This window comes from Schistocerca piceifrons, chromosome 1 (assembly GCF_021461385.2).
Source record: "Schistocerca piceifrons isolate TAMUIC-IGC-003096 chromosome 1, iqSchPice1.1, whole genome shotgun sequence".
Taxonomy (NCBI): domain Eukaryota; kingdom Metazoa; phylum Arthropoda; class Insecta; order Orthoptera; family Acrididae; genus Schistocerca; species Schistocerca piceifrons.
Genome location: NC_060138.1, coordinates 795,532,042 through 795,550,525, shown reverse-complemented (window position 1 = coordinate 795,550,525; position 18,484 = coordinate 795,532,042). Strand labels below are relative to the sequence as shown.

The window sequence follows — 18,484 nt, the reverse complement described above, 5'->3', positions numbered from 1 at the left end:
ATTGGAAACATTCTGTGATTGCTGCAGTGGTGTGGGGAATTCCTTCTTAATCTCCTTCCGAAGAGAAGAATTTAAACTATCACTTTTTAGTAGTTTATATATTTGTATTGCAACATTTTATATGTTGATTATTTTGTTATCTACTTTCCTTTTCACTGAGTTGTAGTATTCGTTCTATTGGCCAGCTTGGTACTTGTAAAACAAGTTTTTCTTTTTTATGTGTTATTTTGTCTTTATTTCAGATACAATAGAATACCCTGATATAAATGACTCAGTCACAAATACTGCACCATCACTGCCAAAAGTGGATCGTTCATCCAAACCAGCACATGTTGCTATAGCTGGACCAACTAACAGTAATAGTACAGCCCCAAGTGACGCTGATGCTGGTGGTGGCAGTGTTGTTTCGGATGCTCCATCAGTGCAACATGATAATGTGAGTTTTACACCACACAACAAGCCAGCCTTTGATCGTTCATCTAAGGCAGCAGCTCTTCAATTGTATGAGGAAAGAAGTCGTGCTTTAGCCAGCCTTCTAGAAAAGCGAGAGACATTGGCAAATAGCACACTGAATTTGGAAAAAAACCGGCTTAAAGCAGAAGAAGAGTGGGAGCAAATTAGACTACGTAAAGAGAAGGAAGCAGAAGAGGAGCTGAGAATGCAGCTTCAGCAGAAGGAGGAAGAACTGCTAAAAAATATAAGGAACTTAGAAAAGGAACGAAAGGAGAAGGCAAGTTATTTAAATCAAGTTGCAGCTGTACTAGAAAATACATGTGTGATGGTATGTTAAAGAAAAACTAATGTGAATTTTGGTTTTCTGGAAAGAATTTCTTTTGTTTGTCTACATAATTGTTAGATAGATAGATAGATAGATATTCAGCAAACACAGGCCCTGCAGACCAGGCGTTGCTTCCACAAACTGCCTCCATTCCTTGCTGTTTTGTGTTTTGTGCCTCTCCAGGTGTCTTCAATTCCCAGGGCTGCTAGGTCCTTCGCCAGGTTGTCCATCCAGCGCTGCCTTGGTCGTCCAATGGGGCATTTGGTGTTTGGTTTCCCCACTAGTGCTATCTTCGCCTTTCTTCCATCTGGCATACGGGCTACATGGCCCATCCATTGTATTCCTTTGCTCTTTATCTTCTGTAGGATAGTTGGTTGTCGCATCAGAAGGTGGATTTCCTTGTTTTTCCTCCTCCTCCATTCTCCATTATCTAAAACTGGTCCCCATATCTTCCTCATTACTCTTCTTTCAAATGTTAATAGTTTTTCCCTTTCTCGCTTAGTCATGCTCCATGTTTCTGAACCGTACATTACTGCTGAGCATATCACTGTGTCGTAGATTTTCATCTTAGTGTTCACTGAGATAGATTTAGAGCCAAGCATTTCTCTGAGGGAATGCATGCATTTCGTTCCTACTGCTATTCTTTCCTTGATGTCCATTTTTATGTTGTTGTCCGTGGTGAACCAAGATCCCAAGTATTTGAACTGGTCTACTCTCTTGAACCTCTTGCCATCTATCTCAAGAAATTATACCTGCTCTTGTCTTATTCCTAATTGCGTGAACTCTGTTTTGTCTCGATTGACTTTGAGCCATACCTTCTGTGCATAATTGTCCATTTTCAGGTACATTTCTTTCAACTCGTGCTTCAATTCACGTAATAGTACTACGTCATCTGCATATGCGAGACAATTGAAGTTACCGTCCATCTCCATTCCAGCCCACTCCTTTTGGCTCCACTTTTTTATTACTTTCTCTAAGACGACATTGAACAGAACACATGAGAGACCATCCCCTTGTCTAAGGCCTGTCTCAATCTCAAATGTTTCTGATGTGGCTCCTCGGAAATGTACAGCTGCCTTTGACCCTTCCACACAAGCTTGCACCATTCTCACTAGCTTCTCAGGGATTCTGAAGTCCCGCATTGCATTGTGTAGGCTATTCCTGTGGATGCTGTCATATGCACATTGAAAATCGATGAACAGGCTGTAGATATCTTCATCATATTTCCAATGTTTTTCGAACAATTGTCTTAGTGTGAAAATGTGATGTATTGTCGATCAGTTTGGTCAAAAGCCAGCTTGGTACTCGTGTATGTTGTTCTCTATGAATGGTTGCAATTTTCTGAGGATAATGATGGACAGCTCCTTATACGTTACATTCAACAAGCTGATTCCTCTGTAGTTACCACATTCCATTCTGCTTCCCTTCTTGTATATTGGGGCATATTATAGCCAATTTCCATTCTTCTGGCAGTGTCTCCTTCTCCCATATCAACTGGATCAGTTTATATATCTCTAAGTGTAAGCTCTCACCTCCCTCCTTGAATAATTCTGATGTTGTTCCGTCCTCACCTGGGGCTTCGTTGTTTCTTAGTCTTTGATTATGATTTTCACGTCTTCTTCGCTAACTTCCCATTCTTCTTCATCTTTCCTTTCCTCCGTAGTGTTTGCAGGTAATATCCCACCTTGGTCTGGGCGATTCCACAGTTCGGAGAAGTATTCTTTCCATCTTTCTACAATTCTTTCCTTCTCGTTTATCAACATTACTATTACTCTTTCCAAGATAGTCCACACTAGAAATTATACACTTATGACCGTGCTCTTTACAAACCCCAAAGCACTTCTGTATAGTCATTAGATCTCTCAGCACTCTAATTTCATCTATGTTTGTAAAATAGTGACCCTGTAAGCTTTTTGTGTTTGGGGACAGAAAAAGCCATGTGATGCCATGTCTGCTGGATACAGAGGCTGAGACTTCATCGTTGTTGTTGTTGTTGTTGTTGTGGTCTTCAGTCCAGAGACTGGTTTGATGCAGTCCTCCATGCTACTCTGTCCTGCACACGCTTTTTCATCTCCAAGGAACTACTGCAACCTACATCCTTCTGAATCTGCGTAGTGTATTCATGTCTTGGTCTCCCTTTATGAGTTTTGCCCTCCATGGTGCCTCCAGTACTAAATTGGTGATCGCTTGAGGCCTCAGAACATGTCCTACCAAGCGATCACTTCTTCTAGTCAAGTTGTGCCATAAATTTCTCTTCTCCCCAGTTCTGTTCAGTACCTCCTCATTAGTTACGTGATCTACCCATTCAGCATTCTTCTATAGCACCACTTTTTAAAAACTTCTATTCTCTTCTTGTCTAAACTAGTTATCGTCCATGTTTCACTGCCATACATGGCTACACTCCATACAAATACTTTCAGAAACGTCTTGCTGACACTTAAATCTATACTTGATGTTAACAAATTTCTCTTCTTCAGAAACGCTTTCCTTGCCATTGCCAGTCTACATTTTATATCCTCTCTACTTCGACCATCATCAGTTATTTTACTCCCTAAATAGCAAAACTCCTTTACTACTTTAAGTGTCTCATTTCCTAATCTAATTCCCTCAGCATCACCTGATTTAATTTGACTACATTCCATTAGCCTTTTTTTCTTTTGGTGATGTTCATCATATACCCTCCTTTCAAGACACTGTCCATTCCGTTCAACTGCTCATCCAGCACCTTCGCTGTCTCTAACAGAATTATAATGTTGTCGACAAACCTCAAAGCTTTTATTTCTTCTGCATGGGTTTTAATTCCTACTCCAAACTTTTCTTTTGTTCCCTTTACTGCATGCTCAATGCCCATATTGAATAACCTCGGGGATAGGCCACAACCCTGTCTCACTCCCTTCCCAACCACTGCTTCCCTTTCATGCCCCTTGACTGTCGTAACTGCCATTTGGTTTCTGTACAAATTGTAAATAGCCTTTTGCTCCCTGTATTTGACCCCTGGCACCTTCAAAATTTGAGAGTATTCCAGTCAACATTGACAAAAGCCTTCTTACAGTCTACAAATGCCAGAAACGTAGATTTGCCTTTCCTTAATCTATCTTCTAACATACGTCGAGGGTCAGTATTGCCTCATGTTTTTCAACATTTCTATGGAATCCAAATGATCCTCCCGAAGGTCAGCTTCTACAATTATTTCAATCGTCTGTAATGAATTCGTGTTAGTATTTTGCAGCCGTGATTTATTAAACTGATAGTTCGGTAATTTTCACACTTGTCAACACCTGCTTTCTTTGGGATTGGAATTATTACATTCTTCTTGAAGTCCAAGGGTACTTCACCTGTCTCGTACATCTTGCTCACCAGGGGAAGAGTATTGACAGGGCTGGCTGTCCCATGGCTATCAGTAGTTCTAATGGAATGTTGTCTACTCCCGGGGCCTTGTTTCAACTTAGGTCTTTCAGTGCTCTGTCAAATTCTTCATGCAGTATCATATCTCCCATTTCATCTTCATCTACATCCTCTTCCATTTCCATAATATTGCCCTCAAGTACATTACCCTCGTATAGATCCTCTATATACATATTCCACCTTTCTGCTTTCCCTTATTTGCTTAGAACTGGTTTTCCATCTGAGCTCTTTATCTTCACACAAGTAGTTCTCTTTTCTGCCAATGGCCTTGCCACAGTGGTAACACCAGTTCCCGTCAGATCACCGAAGTTAAGCACTGTCGGGCTGGGCTAGCTCTTGGATGGGTGAACATCCGGTCTGCCGAGCGCTGTTGGCAAGTGGGGTGCACTCAGCCCTTGTGAGGCAAACTGAGGCGCTACTTGATTAGGAAGTAGTGGCTCCGGATTCGGAAACTGACATACGGCCGGGAGAGCGGTGTGCTAACCACATGCCCCTCCATATCTGCATCCAGTGACGCCTTTTGGCTGATGATGACACAGCGGCTGGTCGGTACCTTTGGGCCTTCATGGCCTGTTCGGGAGTAGTTGAGTTTGGTTTTAGTTCTCTTTTCTCCAAAGGTCTCTTTAATTTTCCTGTAGGCAGTATCAATCTTATCCTTAGTGACATATACCTGTACGTCCCTACATTTGTCCTCTAGCCATCTCCGCTTAGCCATTTTGCGCTTCCTGTCGATCTCATTTTTGAGACATTTGTGTTCCTTTTTGGCTTCTTTATTTACTGCGTTTTTATATTTTCTCCTTTCATCTTCTGTTACCCATGGATTTCTACTAGCCCTCGTCTTTTTACCTACTTGATTCTCTGCTGCCTTCACTATTTCATCTCTCAAAGCTACCCATTCTTCTTCTATTGTATTTCTTTCCCCTTTTCTTGTCAATTGTTCCATAACGCTCTCTCTCTGAAACTCTCTACAACCTCTGGTTCTTTCAGTTTATCCATGGTCAATCTCCTTTCTGCAGTGTCTTCAGTTTTAATCTACTGTTCATAACCAGTAGATAGTGGTCAGAGCCCACATCTGGCCCTGGAAATGTGTTGCAATTTAAAACCTAGTTCCTAAATCTCTCTCGTACCATTATATAATCAATCTCAAACCTCCCAGTGTCTCCAGGTCTCTTCTACGTATACAGCCTATGAGTAACTTATGCTCTGTGCAAAATTCTACCTGGCAGCTTGCTCTTTCTTTCCTTACCCCCATTCCATATTCACCTAGTACTTTTCCTTCTCTTCCTTTTCCTACTATTGAATTCCAGTCCCCCATGACTATTAAATTTTCATCTCCTTTCACTATCTGAATAATTTCTTTTATCTCATCATATGTTTCTTCAATCTCTTTGTCATCTGCAAAGCTAGTTAGCACATAAAGTTTTGCTACTGGTTAGGCATGGGCTTCGTGTCTATCTTGGCTACAATAATACGTTCACTATGCTGTTTGTAGTAGCTTACCCATGCTCCCATTTTTTTAATTCAATATTAAACCTACTCCTGCATCACCTATATCAGATTTTGTATTTATAACCCTATATTCACCTGACCAGAAATATTGTTCCTCCTGAAACCGAACTTCACTAATTCCCACTACATCTAACTTTAACCTATTCATTTCCCATTTAAATTTTCTTACCTGCCTGCCCGACCATTACACTATTGTTTTTGTCCAAAACCAAGCACAGAAGTGTGCACAGCTGCATTATCATGTTGCAGAAGCTGTGGATTGTTTCATCATCTTCTGGGCTATCGCCCCCAACCCCCCCTCCCCCTCATGACTTCACATAAACTAAACTTCTTGGAAGTAGCGCTTGTTACTGAATGTTAAACCCTGTAACAAGAACTCATGTTGCACTACACTGTTAAAATAAAAGAACACAAGGAGTGTAACCTGTATGTTTGACTGCACTTGTCAAATTTTAATTGGTTGTGGCAATCCATAATGCTCCCATTGGTATGATCAAGCATTAGTTTCAACATAATATCTGTAAACCCACTTTTCATCACCTATTATGACATGATTCAGCACTATTGTTGATTTTTATCTAGAGACTCCTGAATAACTTGCATTCATTGTTGTTTTTGTTCGAAATTCAACTATTTTTGAACTAATTTTGGTATCACACATTTCGTATTCAAAACATCTGAAAAATTTTGGTGGCGTGAGTGGAGTGTGGCAAAATCATCAGCAAATTTTCTGATTGTGATTCGGCGATTGTTCGTGATAATTTCTTTCACTTTTTTCCATGATTTCATTGGTTGGCAATATTTTGTTGTGTCCAGAGTATTAGTCATTTTCAACATCTTGAAGGCCTTCTTCGAACTGTTTGTACCACATGTAAACCATTGTTTTACTTGTAGTAGACTCACCAAAAGCAATGTTCAATATTTCTAAAGCTTTGTTCATTGTTTGTGTTCTTACAACAAAACTTAATAAAAGTTTTCTCATCAACTTTTATACAGAATAAATTATTGCTGTTACTATCAAAACATATGTCAATTTTGACATCTGACAACAGACTAAATATCAAGCATGGTTAACACTGTAGAGGTATGTATCAGCAATGTTTAATAGAACAAAAACAAAATAATCGCATGAATGAGAGTAATACAGCATGCAACAAAAAAAAAAAAAAAAAAAAAAAAAAAAATCCATTACTTTTTAAACATAACACATACTTTGTTGTTGTGAACTGATAAGCTCTTCAGTCTTTTCTTTCTTTGTTTTTCAATGGTGTCAGTTGTGTAGTACTTACTAACTAAACAATGGCATGAGGGAAGGCAACCACATAATGCTTAAACTAGGCTCTAAACTGCAGATAGCCGGCCGCGGTGGTCTCGCGGTTCTAGGCACTCAGTCCGGAACCGCGCGATTGCTACGGTCGCAGGTTCGAATCCTGCCTCGGGCATGGATGTGTGTGCTGTCCTTAGGTTAGTTAGGTTTAAGTAGTTCTAAGTTCTAGGGGACTGATGACCACAGATGTTAAGTCCCATAGTGCTCAGAGCCATTTTTTTAAACTGCAGATAGATAGCAAAGTGGAAATGTTGGACACGCTATCTCAGCTTTCAAACTTGCTACTCTCTCCCCCTAATGCTGCAGAATAGGCCGAAGTAGTGGCAGCTGTTAAAACTGAGGTATGAGTGGTGATCAGTTGGTCAGTACATTTTATATGTGCATACTACCTGCCCTCACTTATCAGTAGTGTTGTTATGATGCTTGAAAGTAAGTAAGTAAGTAAGTAAGTAAGTAAGTAAGTTATTGTACGTGCAATAATGGCAGCTACTCTCATTTTTGTGCTTGTTCAGGTAAGCATAGCCCATGGAGCACATAATGTCAATATTTATTTTCTGTTTCTGGGGTGAGAGGTGTTGGGGTGGCGGGGTGGGGATTTGAGCTGCAAGTAGTATGATATTTTGCACTCATTGCCTCATCTTGACTCAGTTTTGATTTGTTTCATTTATGTGTTATGATTATTTGTAGAAATCTAGAATGACAGCTTGCATGAACTAAATGACACATACTTTACAGGAATTGGAAAACCAATCACTACGCAATGAATTAGAATTGTACAAAAGTAAAGAGCAGGAGGAATTAAATCTGGCAAAAGACAAGAAGCTTGCAGATCTTGAAAAGGAAGTCAATGAAAGAATTAATCTTACAGAAAAAGAAATGAAAAAGATCACCCAACAACGGGAACAAAAAGAACAGGAAAGGTTTGTGGAATCTTTCTTACTCTTTCATATCTTTTTTAAATGTCTGTGCTTCAGAAGTATGTAGCAGATTAGATGGAGAAAAGACCTTGGTGGCACAATTTGGATGAAAGGACACATTCTGGAGCACTAAAAAAAATAATTTGGTGATAGAGGTAATGAGGATACTAAAAATTGTAGGAAGAAATCAAGGCTTTGAACGCACAACAAAAGTTGCAGTAGCTAGATAGAAATGCGAGAGACCTGCATAGGATGCACTAGAATGAACAGATCGCCATCTGCCTCGATAATAAGACTGAAGACTACTGCAAGGAACAACCAAAGGACAGCTGGCAGTGATAAATGTTTAGCCTGGATACTGTGAAAGAATTCCCACAGACTTTCTTTCAGACTTACCCCATTAATTGTGTGAACATAAATATAAATGGTTAAAAGAAGATAACACGTGTCAGGAATACCACATTAATATTTTAACACTCTCAAGATGATAAAAATGAGAAAGCAATTAACCGAAACATTAATACAGTGGATATAAAGTTATTGCTTTTATGATTTAAAGTGATTTGAAGTACAACAAAAGCATTAAGTATGTGGCTGCAGAAAATAAACAATAAAATAAAATAAATTTGACTGTAGTTAACATGGTTTGAAACTTCCAAAAGAAGAATAAAAAGTTTCAATTAAATTTCTAGATATAATGTTAAACTATGAGCTAAAATGGAAACAATAGATTAATACTTTTTCCAATAAATTAAGCTCAGCAGTATTTATAATGGAACGACTGTGTGCATATAACAATCTGTACACTGTAAATCGCAGAATCACAGTACAGATGAATTTATAATCATAGATATGAAAAGTATAATTGCTTTAAAAATGTCCATTTGAATTATGTTGAAAAAGTGTCAAAAACAATTGTTTATTAATTTTAAGGATTTCAATATTGTATTCTTTCAGTCACTTTACGGGGTGTTTCGCAATTCCTGTTACATACTCCTAGGGGTTATGGAGGGAACTTAGGAGATAAAGTTTTGATAAGAAACCCATGCCCAGAAATGTATTGTTTGGATGTAGGCTAAAATAAGATTAAAGATAGGATGACTTTCAAATCTCCCACTTAAAGATACGCACACAGTGGAGACAATGAGCTTTAACATGCATGCTCTACAAGAACTCATGGCAAAGGGCAATGTTTCAGGTGTTTCTTGCCAGCTTCTCATCTAGATGATGAAGGATGTTCTCTTCAAAGTTGAGTGTGCAGCATGTTTGTGAAGCACCACAGTCAGCCTTCGTAGTTGTGAACGTACCAGTTTCTCCCAGCCTTTGTTATAGGTAGACAAAAATGGTATATTACGTCATAATTACAACAGGGACTCACAATGGTGCCCTCTTCTCAGTTTGTGTGTGTACTGGAAAGCAAGAGATTTGCAAGTGATCTGATCTTCAAACTTACCCAGATGTGCATTTCCAGTCATGTGTTCCTTGTCAAAACTTCATCTACTAACATCCAAACCTCCAGATATCAAGACACTCAGATCAGTATCAAACATTGTGTGTTGATAGAGTATCAACCAAAACACCAATTTAGTTTGTGCTGTGTGCTGTTGTCCATTAGGACAAGTATAAATGGTAATTAAAAGTAACACCAGAACTATGTAGTATAGAAAAAGCATATCAATGAGGTGCAACTTTGGAGACCTGTGGTAGGTGAGTTGGTAGGGCGTCAGATTGTCGTGCTGAAGGTCCTGAGTTTGAAACCCACTAACTGCAATTTTTCTTTTTACCAGTTAACGTGTGAACTTGTTATAGGGGAGAACATTTTTCTGACATGTAAAAAGATGTTTCAGAGTTTGTAGCAATGTTCTTTTGATAGTCTGCTTTCACTTCATTAGTTGAAAGTAGCAAACTTGTAGAGTACATTTGTATAGATGGGTGTGTTATCTATATAAATGTATGATACAGGTTTGCCACTTTCAGCTAACGAAGCTAAAGCAGACTGCCAAAAGAACATTGCTACAAACTCCAAAACGTCCTTTTGCATTTCAGAAAACTGTTCTCACAAATAACAATTTTACACATCAACTGTTAAAAAAAATTGCCATCAATGGGTTTCAAACTCCAGATCTTTAGTATGATGATCTGATGCTCTACCAACTCACCTACCATATATTTCCACATTTGCGGTTCTCAGATAGTTTCTTTATACTCTGTTGTTCTGGTGTTAATTTTAATTATCATTTAAGCATCTTTTACTGGACAAAAACGCACAGCACGAACTAAATCAGTGTTTCGATTGATACTTTATCGACACACAACATTTTGTGCCGATCTGAGTGTCTGAAATCTGGAGGTGTGGATGTAATCCCCTCTCCAATCCCTACAAGTCTGTAAGAGGAATTGGGAAATGTATAAATTCGAACTGTTTGTAAGAGCACTACAAGACCTCACAAACGTAGAGACCAGTGACACAACTCATCCCCATAACGTGAAAACATATAACTAGGCCTATTTTAAATATTTCATAGATAGGTTAAATGTTTTTGAAAATGAAGCTCAATACTCTATCAAATTAATATAACCACTGCCAAGAAACATACGAAATGTCAGGGCTGAGATGACTTCCCCTGCAATTCTGAAAAAGTGTGTTATAGAGAAAGAATCCTCTAGTGTGATGAAGTGTAGCAACAAACACTAAACAAAAGTGAGCAGTAAATAGACCATTTTTTTGTTTCCCTTCTAGTGTACAATTAAAAATAACAGTAGATGTCATTGTATTGTATTTTCAAATCCTGACATAGTTCTGTCATCTGAGCTTAAATATTCTACATGTTTTATATGTTTCTTTTATAATGAGTACCCTCTGCTGAAGACATCACCTTTTTGTTACTATCCAAACATAAATACTGGGTCAATAAGCAGAAATAGCTAAACACTGACGAAGTAAGTTCTTATCCCTATCCGGCCATCCAGATTTAGGTTTCCAGGTTTTCCATCAGTCACTTAAAGTTCAAGGTGAGGGTGGTTCATTTGAAAGTGAATTGACAGTTACCTTCCCCTATCCGAGCTTGTACGTTGTCTCTAATACTTAGTGTGTGGCTGACATAATATTACCAGTATAAGGAAAAGATAGATTGCTATTCACTGTAAAGATGACACATTGAGTTGCAGACAGACAGAATGAAAAGACACTTGCACATTAGCTCTCGGCCAAAGCCTTCATCAGAAAAGAAAACACGCACACATTCATTCACACAATCAGGCACGCCTCACACACACATGATGGCCATCTCTGTAGGCTCAGACCAGAATGCAGTTGTCACATAGAACAGAAGCAGCAATATGAAGTGGGAAGGGATAGCAGGGTACAGGTAGGGGCAGAGAAGAGCACAATCTGGCAGAGCATTCGGGGAATGGAGTGCCAACAGGCACAGTGTGGGGTGTGGGGAGGCTATGGTGCAGGGAGGTTGGGGAGAGTGGAGGGAAATGAGGAGTGAAAAAGGAGAGGAGTGGGGGGGGGGGGGGGGTTAGGTGGGAAAGATGGGCAGGTATGTTGGCAGAGGACACCACACGAAGAAAATTGGAGATGAGAATAGGGTGGAGGTGTAGGACATATGGCGTGGAAACTGTTGGATTGGATGAAGTGTTTTGGACAGTAGGTTACCGTAGGTTGAGGTCAGGGTAATTTAGAGAGCAGAGAATGTGCTGTAAGGATAACTCCCATCTGTGCAGTTCAGGGAAGCTGGTGATAGAGCTTGTGTAGTGAAGCACCCATTGGAATCGAGCATGTTATGTTCAGCTGTATGTTGTGCCATAAGGTGGTCTCCTTTGTCTTGATCCCTGTGGCAAGAAGTTGGGATTGCGAATGGAATAAGGATGGACTAGGATGTTGTGGTAGTTGGGTGGGTGACAGAACACTAATTTCGGAGGGATGGATCTTGGGAGACTGTTCATTGTTTCAGGGCATGTTGATAGGTAATTAAAGCCCTGACAAAGGTTGTGGTTACAGTGTTCCAGACTAGGGTACTGCTGGGGGACAAAGGCGGCACTCTTTTGTAGCTGGTTCTTGTGGATGATGGGAGGATTGGGGGTGCGAAGGGAATTGGCACGGAGCCCTGTTTGCACATTAGGTCTGGGGGATAGTGCCCCTGCGAAGTCCTTGGTGAGACCCTCAGCCTACTGGGCAAGGGAATTCTTGTTATGCAGATCCACCACCCTCGGCTGGCCAGGCTGTATGGGAGGGGTCTCAACTGTTGTAACTAACACTCCATCAAACCCAAAGTTGAAACTTTCGCATAACACTATTGCTAACCCTTCTACCAAAACCCTCAGCCCTACAGCAGTTTCAGTCTTATCCAAAGGCCTCACCTTCAGGCAGCCCTTCACCCAAATTTATCGCTGCTGGCTTTGTCAAAGAGCTGCGATGGAAACACTTCTTTGCCATCAATTGCTCCAACCAAAGCCAACCTAATCTCAACATTGAATTCTGCGTCTCTCAGTTCAACCCCCCCCCCCCTCCTTCTCACCTAACCACCGACTCATCATCTTCCAGGAATCCCGTACCTCCAACTTGGCTTCATCATCATTCCCTAGGTCCCTTCCTAAGAACACCACCCTTGCAGCAGAAGAAAGGACAGCAGTATACAACCTCAAAACAAATCCTGCCGGAGTCATCCTACCTGCAGGCAAAGGTTCCACCACCGTTGTTATGAATCGTAGTAATTACCTGGCTGAAGACCCCAGCCATTTATCTGACTCCTCCACCTATAAATCCTGCCAGAGTGATCCCATCCCAGAAGTTCACTGTAACCTCCAGTACTTGCTTAAAGTCTCAGGCCCTTCCCAGAACCTCTCCACAGAATCCATTTCTCTCCTCTACCTGCTCCCCAAAATCCACAAACCCAACAATCGTAGGTGCTCCATTGCAGTTGGCTGAGTCCATCCCAATGCCACTCCTAGTCCCAGCCTCTTCCCACAGGGATCATATCCCTGTGGAAGACACATGTGCAAGACTTGCCCAATTGACCCACCCAGCACTTCCAATTCCAGTCCTGTAACAGGCTCATCTACCCCATCAGAGGTCGGGCCTGTTTTGAAAGCAGCCATGTCATATACCACCTCTGCTGCAATCATTGCACAGCTTTTTATATTGGTAATACTACCAACCAACTTTCCACAAAGATGAACGACCTTTGCCAAACTTTGGCAAAGAGCAAAGGAGACAACCCTGTGGTATAACATGCAGCTGAACATCACATGCTTGATTTCAGTTACTGCTTCCCCCTCCCCCTCAAGCCATCTGGATCATCTTGTCCTCCAGCAGCCTTTTTGAACTGCAAAGATGGGAGTTATCCTTACAACACATTCTGTGCTCTCAAAATTATCCTGGTCTCAACCTACAGTTACCTACTGTCCCCATACCCTCGGTCCTATCACTTAATTCCTAATATCATCACCAACCACCTTTGTGCACCACCCTCTGCCAATTTGCATGTCCATCTTTCCCGTTCCCCAGTCCTACCCTTTTTTGCTCTTTGTTTCCCTCCCCGTCCCCACCTCCCTGTCCCACAGCCTCCCGGCAACTGGCAGTCTAGTCTCTACACACTTTGCCAGACAATGCTCTTCCATCTCCCCTCCCCCCCCCCCTGCCCCCCCTCCTTCCCCCACCCAAATCCTGCTATGCCTACCTATTCCCACCAATTCAGAATGCTGCTTCCATTCTATGTGACAATTACTCTCCAATCTGAGCTACCGGAGATGGCAGTCATGTGTGGATGAGGTGTGTTTGCTTATGTGAACGAATGTGTGTGTGTGTTTCCTTTTCTGATGAAGGCTTTGACCGAAAGCTAGTGTGTGCCTGTCAGCAATTAAACATGTCATCTTTATGGTGAGCAGCAATCTAGCTTTTCATTATGTTGTTGATATTCCAACGAGGAATTTCCACATATTATTATGATTGCAGGAAATGAGAATGTTCAATAGACATAATATTACATCATGCTAGTTATGATGATTTTCTGTGATGTTAAATGTGTGTTTATGATTCTGCAAACATCTGTGACGATGTTTCTACTGTAATGGCTAGATGGCAGTAGTGACATCATTGGAAAAATTCATCATTCCTAAAAATTTTGTCATTGTTACTCGCTTTGTCGGCATTATCTGAAATTTGAGTTTTCTCTGTTCCATGTGTTTTGTTTGCTTTTGTTTTCGAAATGTGGAATGATGAGGGGAAACATCTGGATTAAGTTATTTCTTTGATGAGTTTTCAAATGATGAAAAGTAAATATATGATGAAAATTCAGATTATATGTCATTGGAAAATAGTGGTGAGTCTAGATTTGCTTGAACTGGAGTTGCTTCTTATGCTTATTGTGTTGTTTTATGGATGATTCTCATGCAGCCATTTCAGGAAATGAATCCGAGCATACTTTGTCTTCTACATGTACAGGTGTTCAAAGTAGAAAAAGTTCTAAAAGTGACTATGATGGTAACGAGACTGAGGCAGACAAAATTCCTGATATAGCTGTGTATACAATGCTTCATGGATTAAACAGAATCAAGCACTTGATGAATCAAATGAGCCTTTACATTTATTCTTTTACAGTCTATTAATAATAGTCATGAAGGAACAAACTGATTGTTACGTATGGCAAAAACCTGCAAAGCTGAGGTCTGGGAATAAGCCTCTGCCTTGGTTCTAGATTAAAACAATGGAAAATTAACAACAGCAGAAATGAAAAGTCCTTTGCTGTTTTGCTGCATATGGAAACAAAGTGAGAGGCAGAAGAGTAAGAGTCATTGGAGAGGCATGTTGTCAGTTGTAATTTTTGCCCCAGGGTTTTGCTAAGTGGTAGATGTTTAAACATATCATCTGTGTTTCATTTAAATAATAATAGAAATGCAAAAAACGAAGGTGGACAAAGATTTGACGCATTTTTTGAAGTTTAACCTCATATCAGTTCAATGAGAGAAAAATTATGAAAACTTTTATTACCCAGAAAAAACTTTTGGCACTCAGTGAAGGCATTTGTCCCTTCAGTGGAAGAGTAGACTTCCAAGATTTGTATATGATACATTTTAAAAGTAAGTTTCGTCATTGTTTTTGAAAGAGCAGATAGTAAACCACGTGTTACATACAAATGTTGTATGAATTTACACTCAGTGCCGCTTTAACAGTGGAAGGCGAGTCAACAGAGCAGGAATGATACATGTGCAGAGCACTGAAGAAGAGAGAGTAGCAACAGACTGCTGTCCCTGAGGTTATTAGAGTACATGTCATGATGACAGGCAGACGTGTACCAACTATGTTATCATCAGTGGAAGTGTGTGCTGTTATCCTGTGTGAATGGGCATGTGGGACCAGATGTTCTGTCATCCATAAATGTCAATGGACCATGTATGGTAAAGAGGTAATGTCTCATCAAATTGTTGGTTGCTGGTACTGCATGTTCAGAGAAGGAAAGCAGAGAGTGGAGAATGAAGATTGCAGTGGATGTCCCTCCACAGCCACAAATGAAAATAACATTGACAGAGTGCAGGACATGGTGTTAGCGAACAGGCCCATGACGGTGCCAGATATGGAATCTACACTGCATGTTGTGTGTGCTCAGAGCGAAATGAGTTTCTGTTCAGAATCATCACAGGCATTGAGACGTGGGTGCACCCACTTCACTCATCATCCCAATATTCCTTCCTTAGTGTCTCTTGCCCTGGCCCGAATCCCAAGTAGTTATAGACTTTGAGGCTCATCAGAGTGAGCTCAGACTCATCAGAGTGAGCTCAGACTCATCACACTGAGCTGAGTGTGTGAAACTTTGCCTATTCTTCAGCTAGTTAAATGAGTTTTCCAGAAAATACTCTTTCATATAAATGGGATAAATTTATTGATCAACACAATAGAAAGATATTCTGAATAGTACACATACTCATGTGTGGGAGAGAATTTGGCCTGCCAAAGTTAATAGAAAACTTGACTTTGATATATGTGTATGTACAATTTTAACAGGTTTGCATGCTGTTGTGGAAAATACCATTTTGTCTGTTTGAAGATTTGAAAATGAGTTCAGGTAACCCAAAACTAGTCATCAATTACATAAAAAAACTGATTCTTGAAACTTTAGCTGTTTCTACATAAAACTGAGAATTTGAGTCAGGCCAGAGACCATGTTTGGATAGCCTGTTGGTAAGACAACACTTTCCATATGGCATGCTCCACAGCTTGTGGCGATATAAAACTTCACTAACCTTGAATAAATTCGTGCTTTCAAAAAATTATACAAAACAGAGAATTTTAAGGCAGCAAGGTATTCCACTCAAATGAAATGCATGCAACACAACTGTTTTAAGAACATGTACACTTCAGTGATATTAAAACCATTTCTGCACCAGGCCAAGAATGTTTCTTGTTGCCCTTGTATTTTAATTTGGCTGGTGTTGATTTAACATGGACCAGAGCATTGCAGGTTTAATCAAAAAGAATAAAAATTTTGCTTCTTTAGTGTGTGCCGCCCCCCCCCCCCTCCCCCGCCTCCCTGCCCCACACCCCAACTCTGCCATACACATAACTACATATGTATTTACATCCAGATTTGCACTTTTGTGGCTCTTGTGTGTCAGAGTTCTGTCATTGGCTTTTTCTTTCTTGTCTGACTGGAATGTGGCAATATATAATGTTGGTCAGTAGATCAGTTGAGTCTGTTTGAGTCCATAACAATTCTTCTCGGGTTTTTCTAAGTGGAACAGCAACTTTTTGTTCTTAGGAAGTAGATTATGTGGAAGAAACTTGTCATACTTTGATAAAATCAATATAAATCATAAAACAGAATATTTCTTGCCTGTGGTTCACTCAGTGTGGCCTTGGAAGCAATCCTTATCATGAACAGCATTTTGAGTGAAGTGTGATGAATCATTAATAAAATTTGCTTTATTATACTTTACAAATACAACCTAGATGTACAAATGAGATCACAGTGTAATGTAACTTCTAAATTGACATGCTAGTTCTCTGAGGATATCCCACAGTTGCACTGTTTGTGTATCATTTGCTGCGACAGGTATTGCTGCTCCTATACTGTTGTTAAAAATGTTTGTTCAACCTCTTTTCATCACTGTAGCCAATTTACATTAGTATGAAAATGAAAACACTTGTAGACCACCTTGATATTGGTGAAATTTGCTATGAAATCGAGAGAGATTCCACGAAAACACCCAGAAACTTGTCAATGGGAAATCCTGGGCGAAATAAAAACAATGGAATGAGTAAAGATAACTATCTAGCATATTGATAAGGTGTTCGGCAATGTTACAGTATGTGTACAATAAGTTTAAGTCGTCATTCAGTCAGATCTCAATGTTGAGAAAATGCAACTGTGCAGTTTTGTGTACTTGGAAGTGCAATGAAAATTACAAAGTTGAACTACACTGCTTACCTTATTTTCATTTGCCTCAACACTTTTCACAACTTCTACTTAGCACTGAATGGTCAGTTTCACTTTTTGAACTTTCAGAAACTCGCAGTGTGTTGCAAAAAACTTGGGAGGAGGAATACATGGGCCACACGCAGTCTTATGATTGAATTTGTTCCATAACATGTGGAAGTACATTTGTTGAACATAACCTAAAAGATGATGATGATGATGATAGTGCTTTTTGAGTTGGGATATGATCTGCTTAAGCTCTCATATAACTGCATGTAACTAGAAGTTGTAGGAATTATCCAATTTAATTATTCAATTTTGATAGAAAAACTTAATGTGCATACTACTTTTTACAAAACTGGTGCCATTGTTCTTAATATGAACAAAGGAAAGAGCACTTTGGTGTCATTTAAGGTTAGATAGCCCTTTCCTGGAATATATGTGTGAAACAAAGGTCATTGATAACACTGGGTTAAGGTAATCATTCTGGAAGTAGAATGAGAAAACAAATAAAAGATATTCCTCAGGAGTTATTCTCAAGTCAAAGGACAGATCATGAAAAAAAAAAGTCAAAAGCTGGTGAGTCAGGTGGCTGTGGAAAATGTTTTAATTGAAGCTTTTGGTGTTTATTAGTGGAGTCCACATCAAGAGAATTTGGTTTGTGATGTCAACCAAGTAAATATGATACTACATTTCACAATTTTGATGATGCAGGTGACATAACAGCAAGTTCTGAGTTTTTGTCCCACAAATTGAGTCCTACAGATACCATAAGCCAACAAAATCTGTTTCCAAACTCCAGAGGCTTGTACTAAATATCTGACACACAGTTGACTGTTTTTATCCATTTTCTGTTTGCATTCTCTCACTCATGACTTTTCCTTTTTCTCTCCTCCTTTCTGTCTGTCTCATGATAATGACAGATGATTGAGTTTAGGTGGGGATATATATCAGAGCACCTTTCCTTTCCTGTAACCCATATTCGCCAGTGGCCCATATTACTTTTGTGCTTTGGAGGAAATCATTCTTCTTTACGGCTGGGAGTCTCAAGTCTTACACTCATGGTCATGGATACTGTTCTTTTCTGTTGCTATGTACAACCACTCTGTGATCACTAAATGGAATCTGACCT

General features: G+C 39.8%; 1 protein-coding gene across 1 annotated transcript in view; it reads left to right on the top strand.

The window, feature by feature from the left end:
* Positions 1–18,484, top strand: part of LOC124789507 (ubiquitin carboxyl-terminal hydrolase 8) — a 243,680-nt gene that overhangs the window by 126,691 nt on the left and 98,505 nt on the right. The window contains exons 7-8 of the mRNA XM_047256895.1: positions 243–730; positions 7,755–7,939. Of these exons, the coding sequence (XP_047112851.1) occupies positions 243–730; positions 7,755–7,939 (673 nt within the window). The remainder of the gene's footprint in view (positions 1–242; positions 731–7,754; positions 7,940–18,484) is intronic.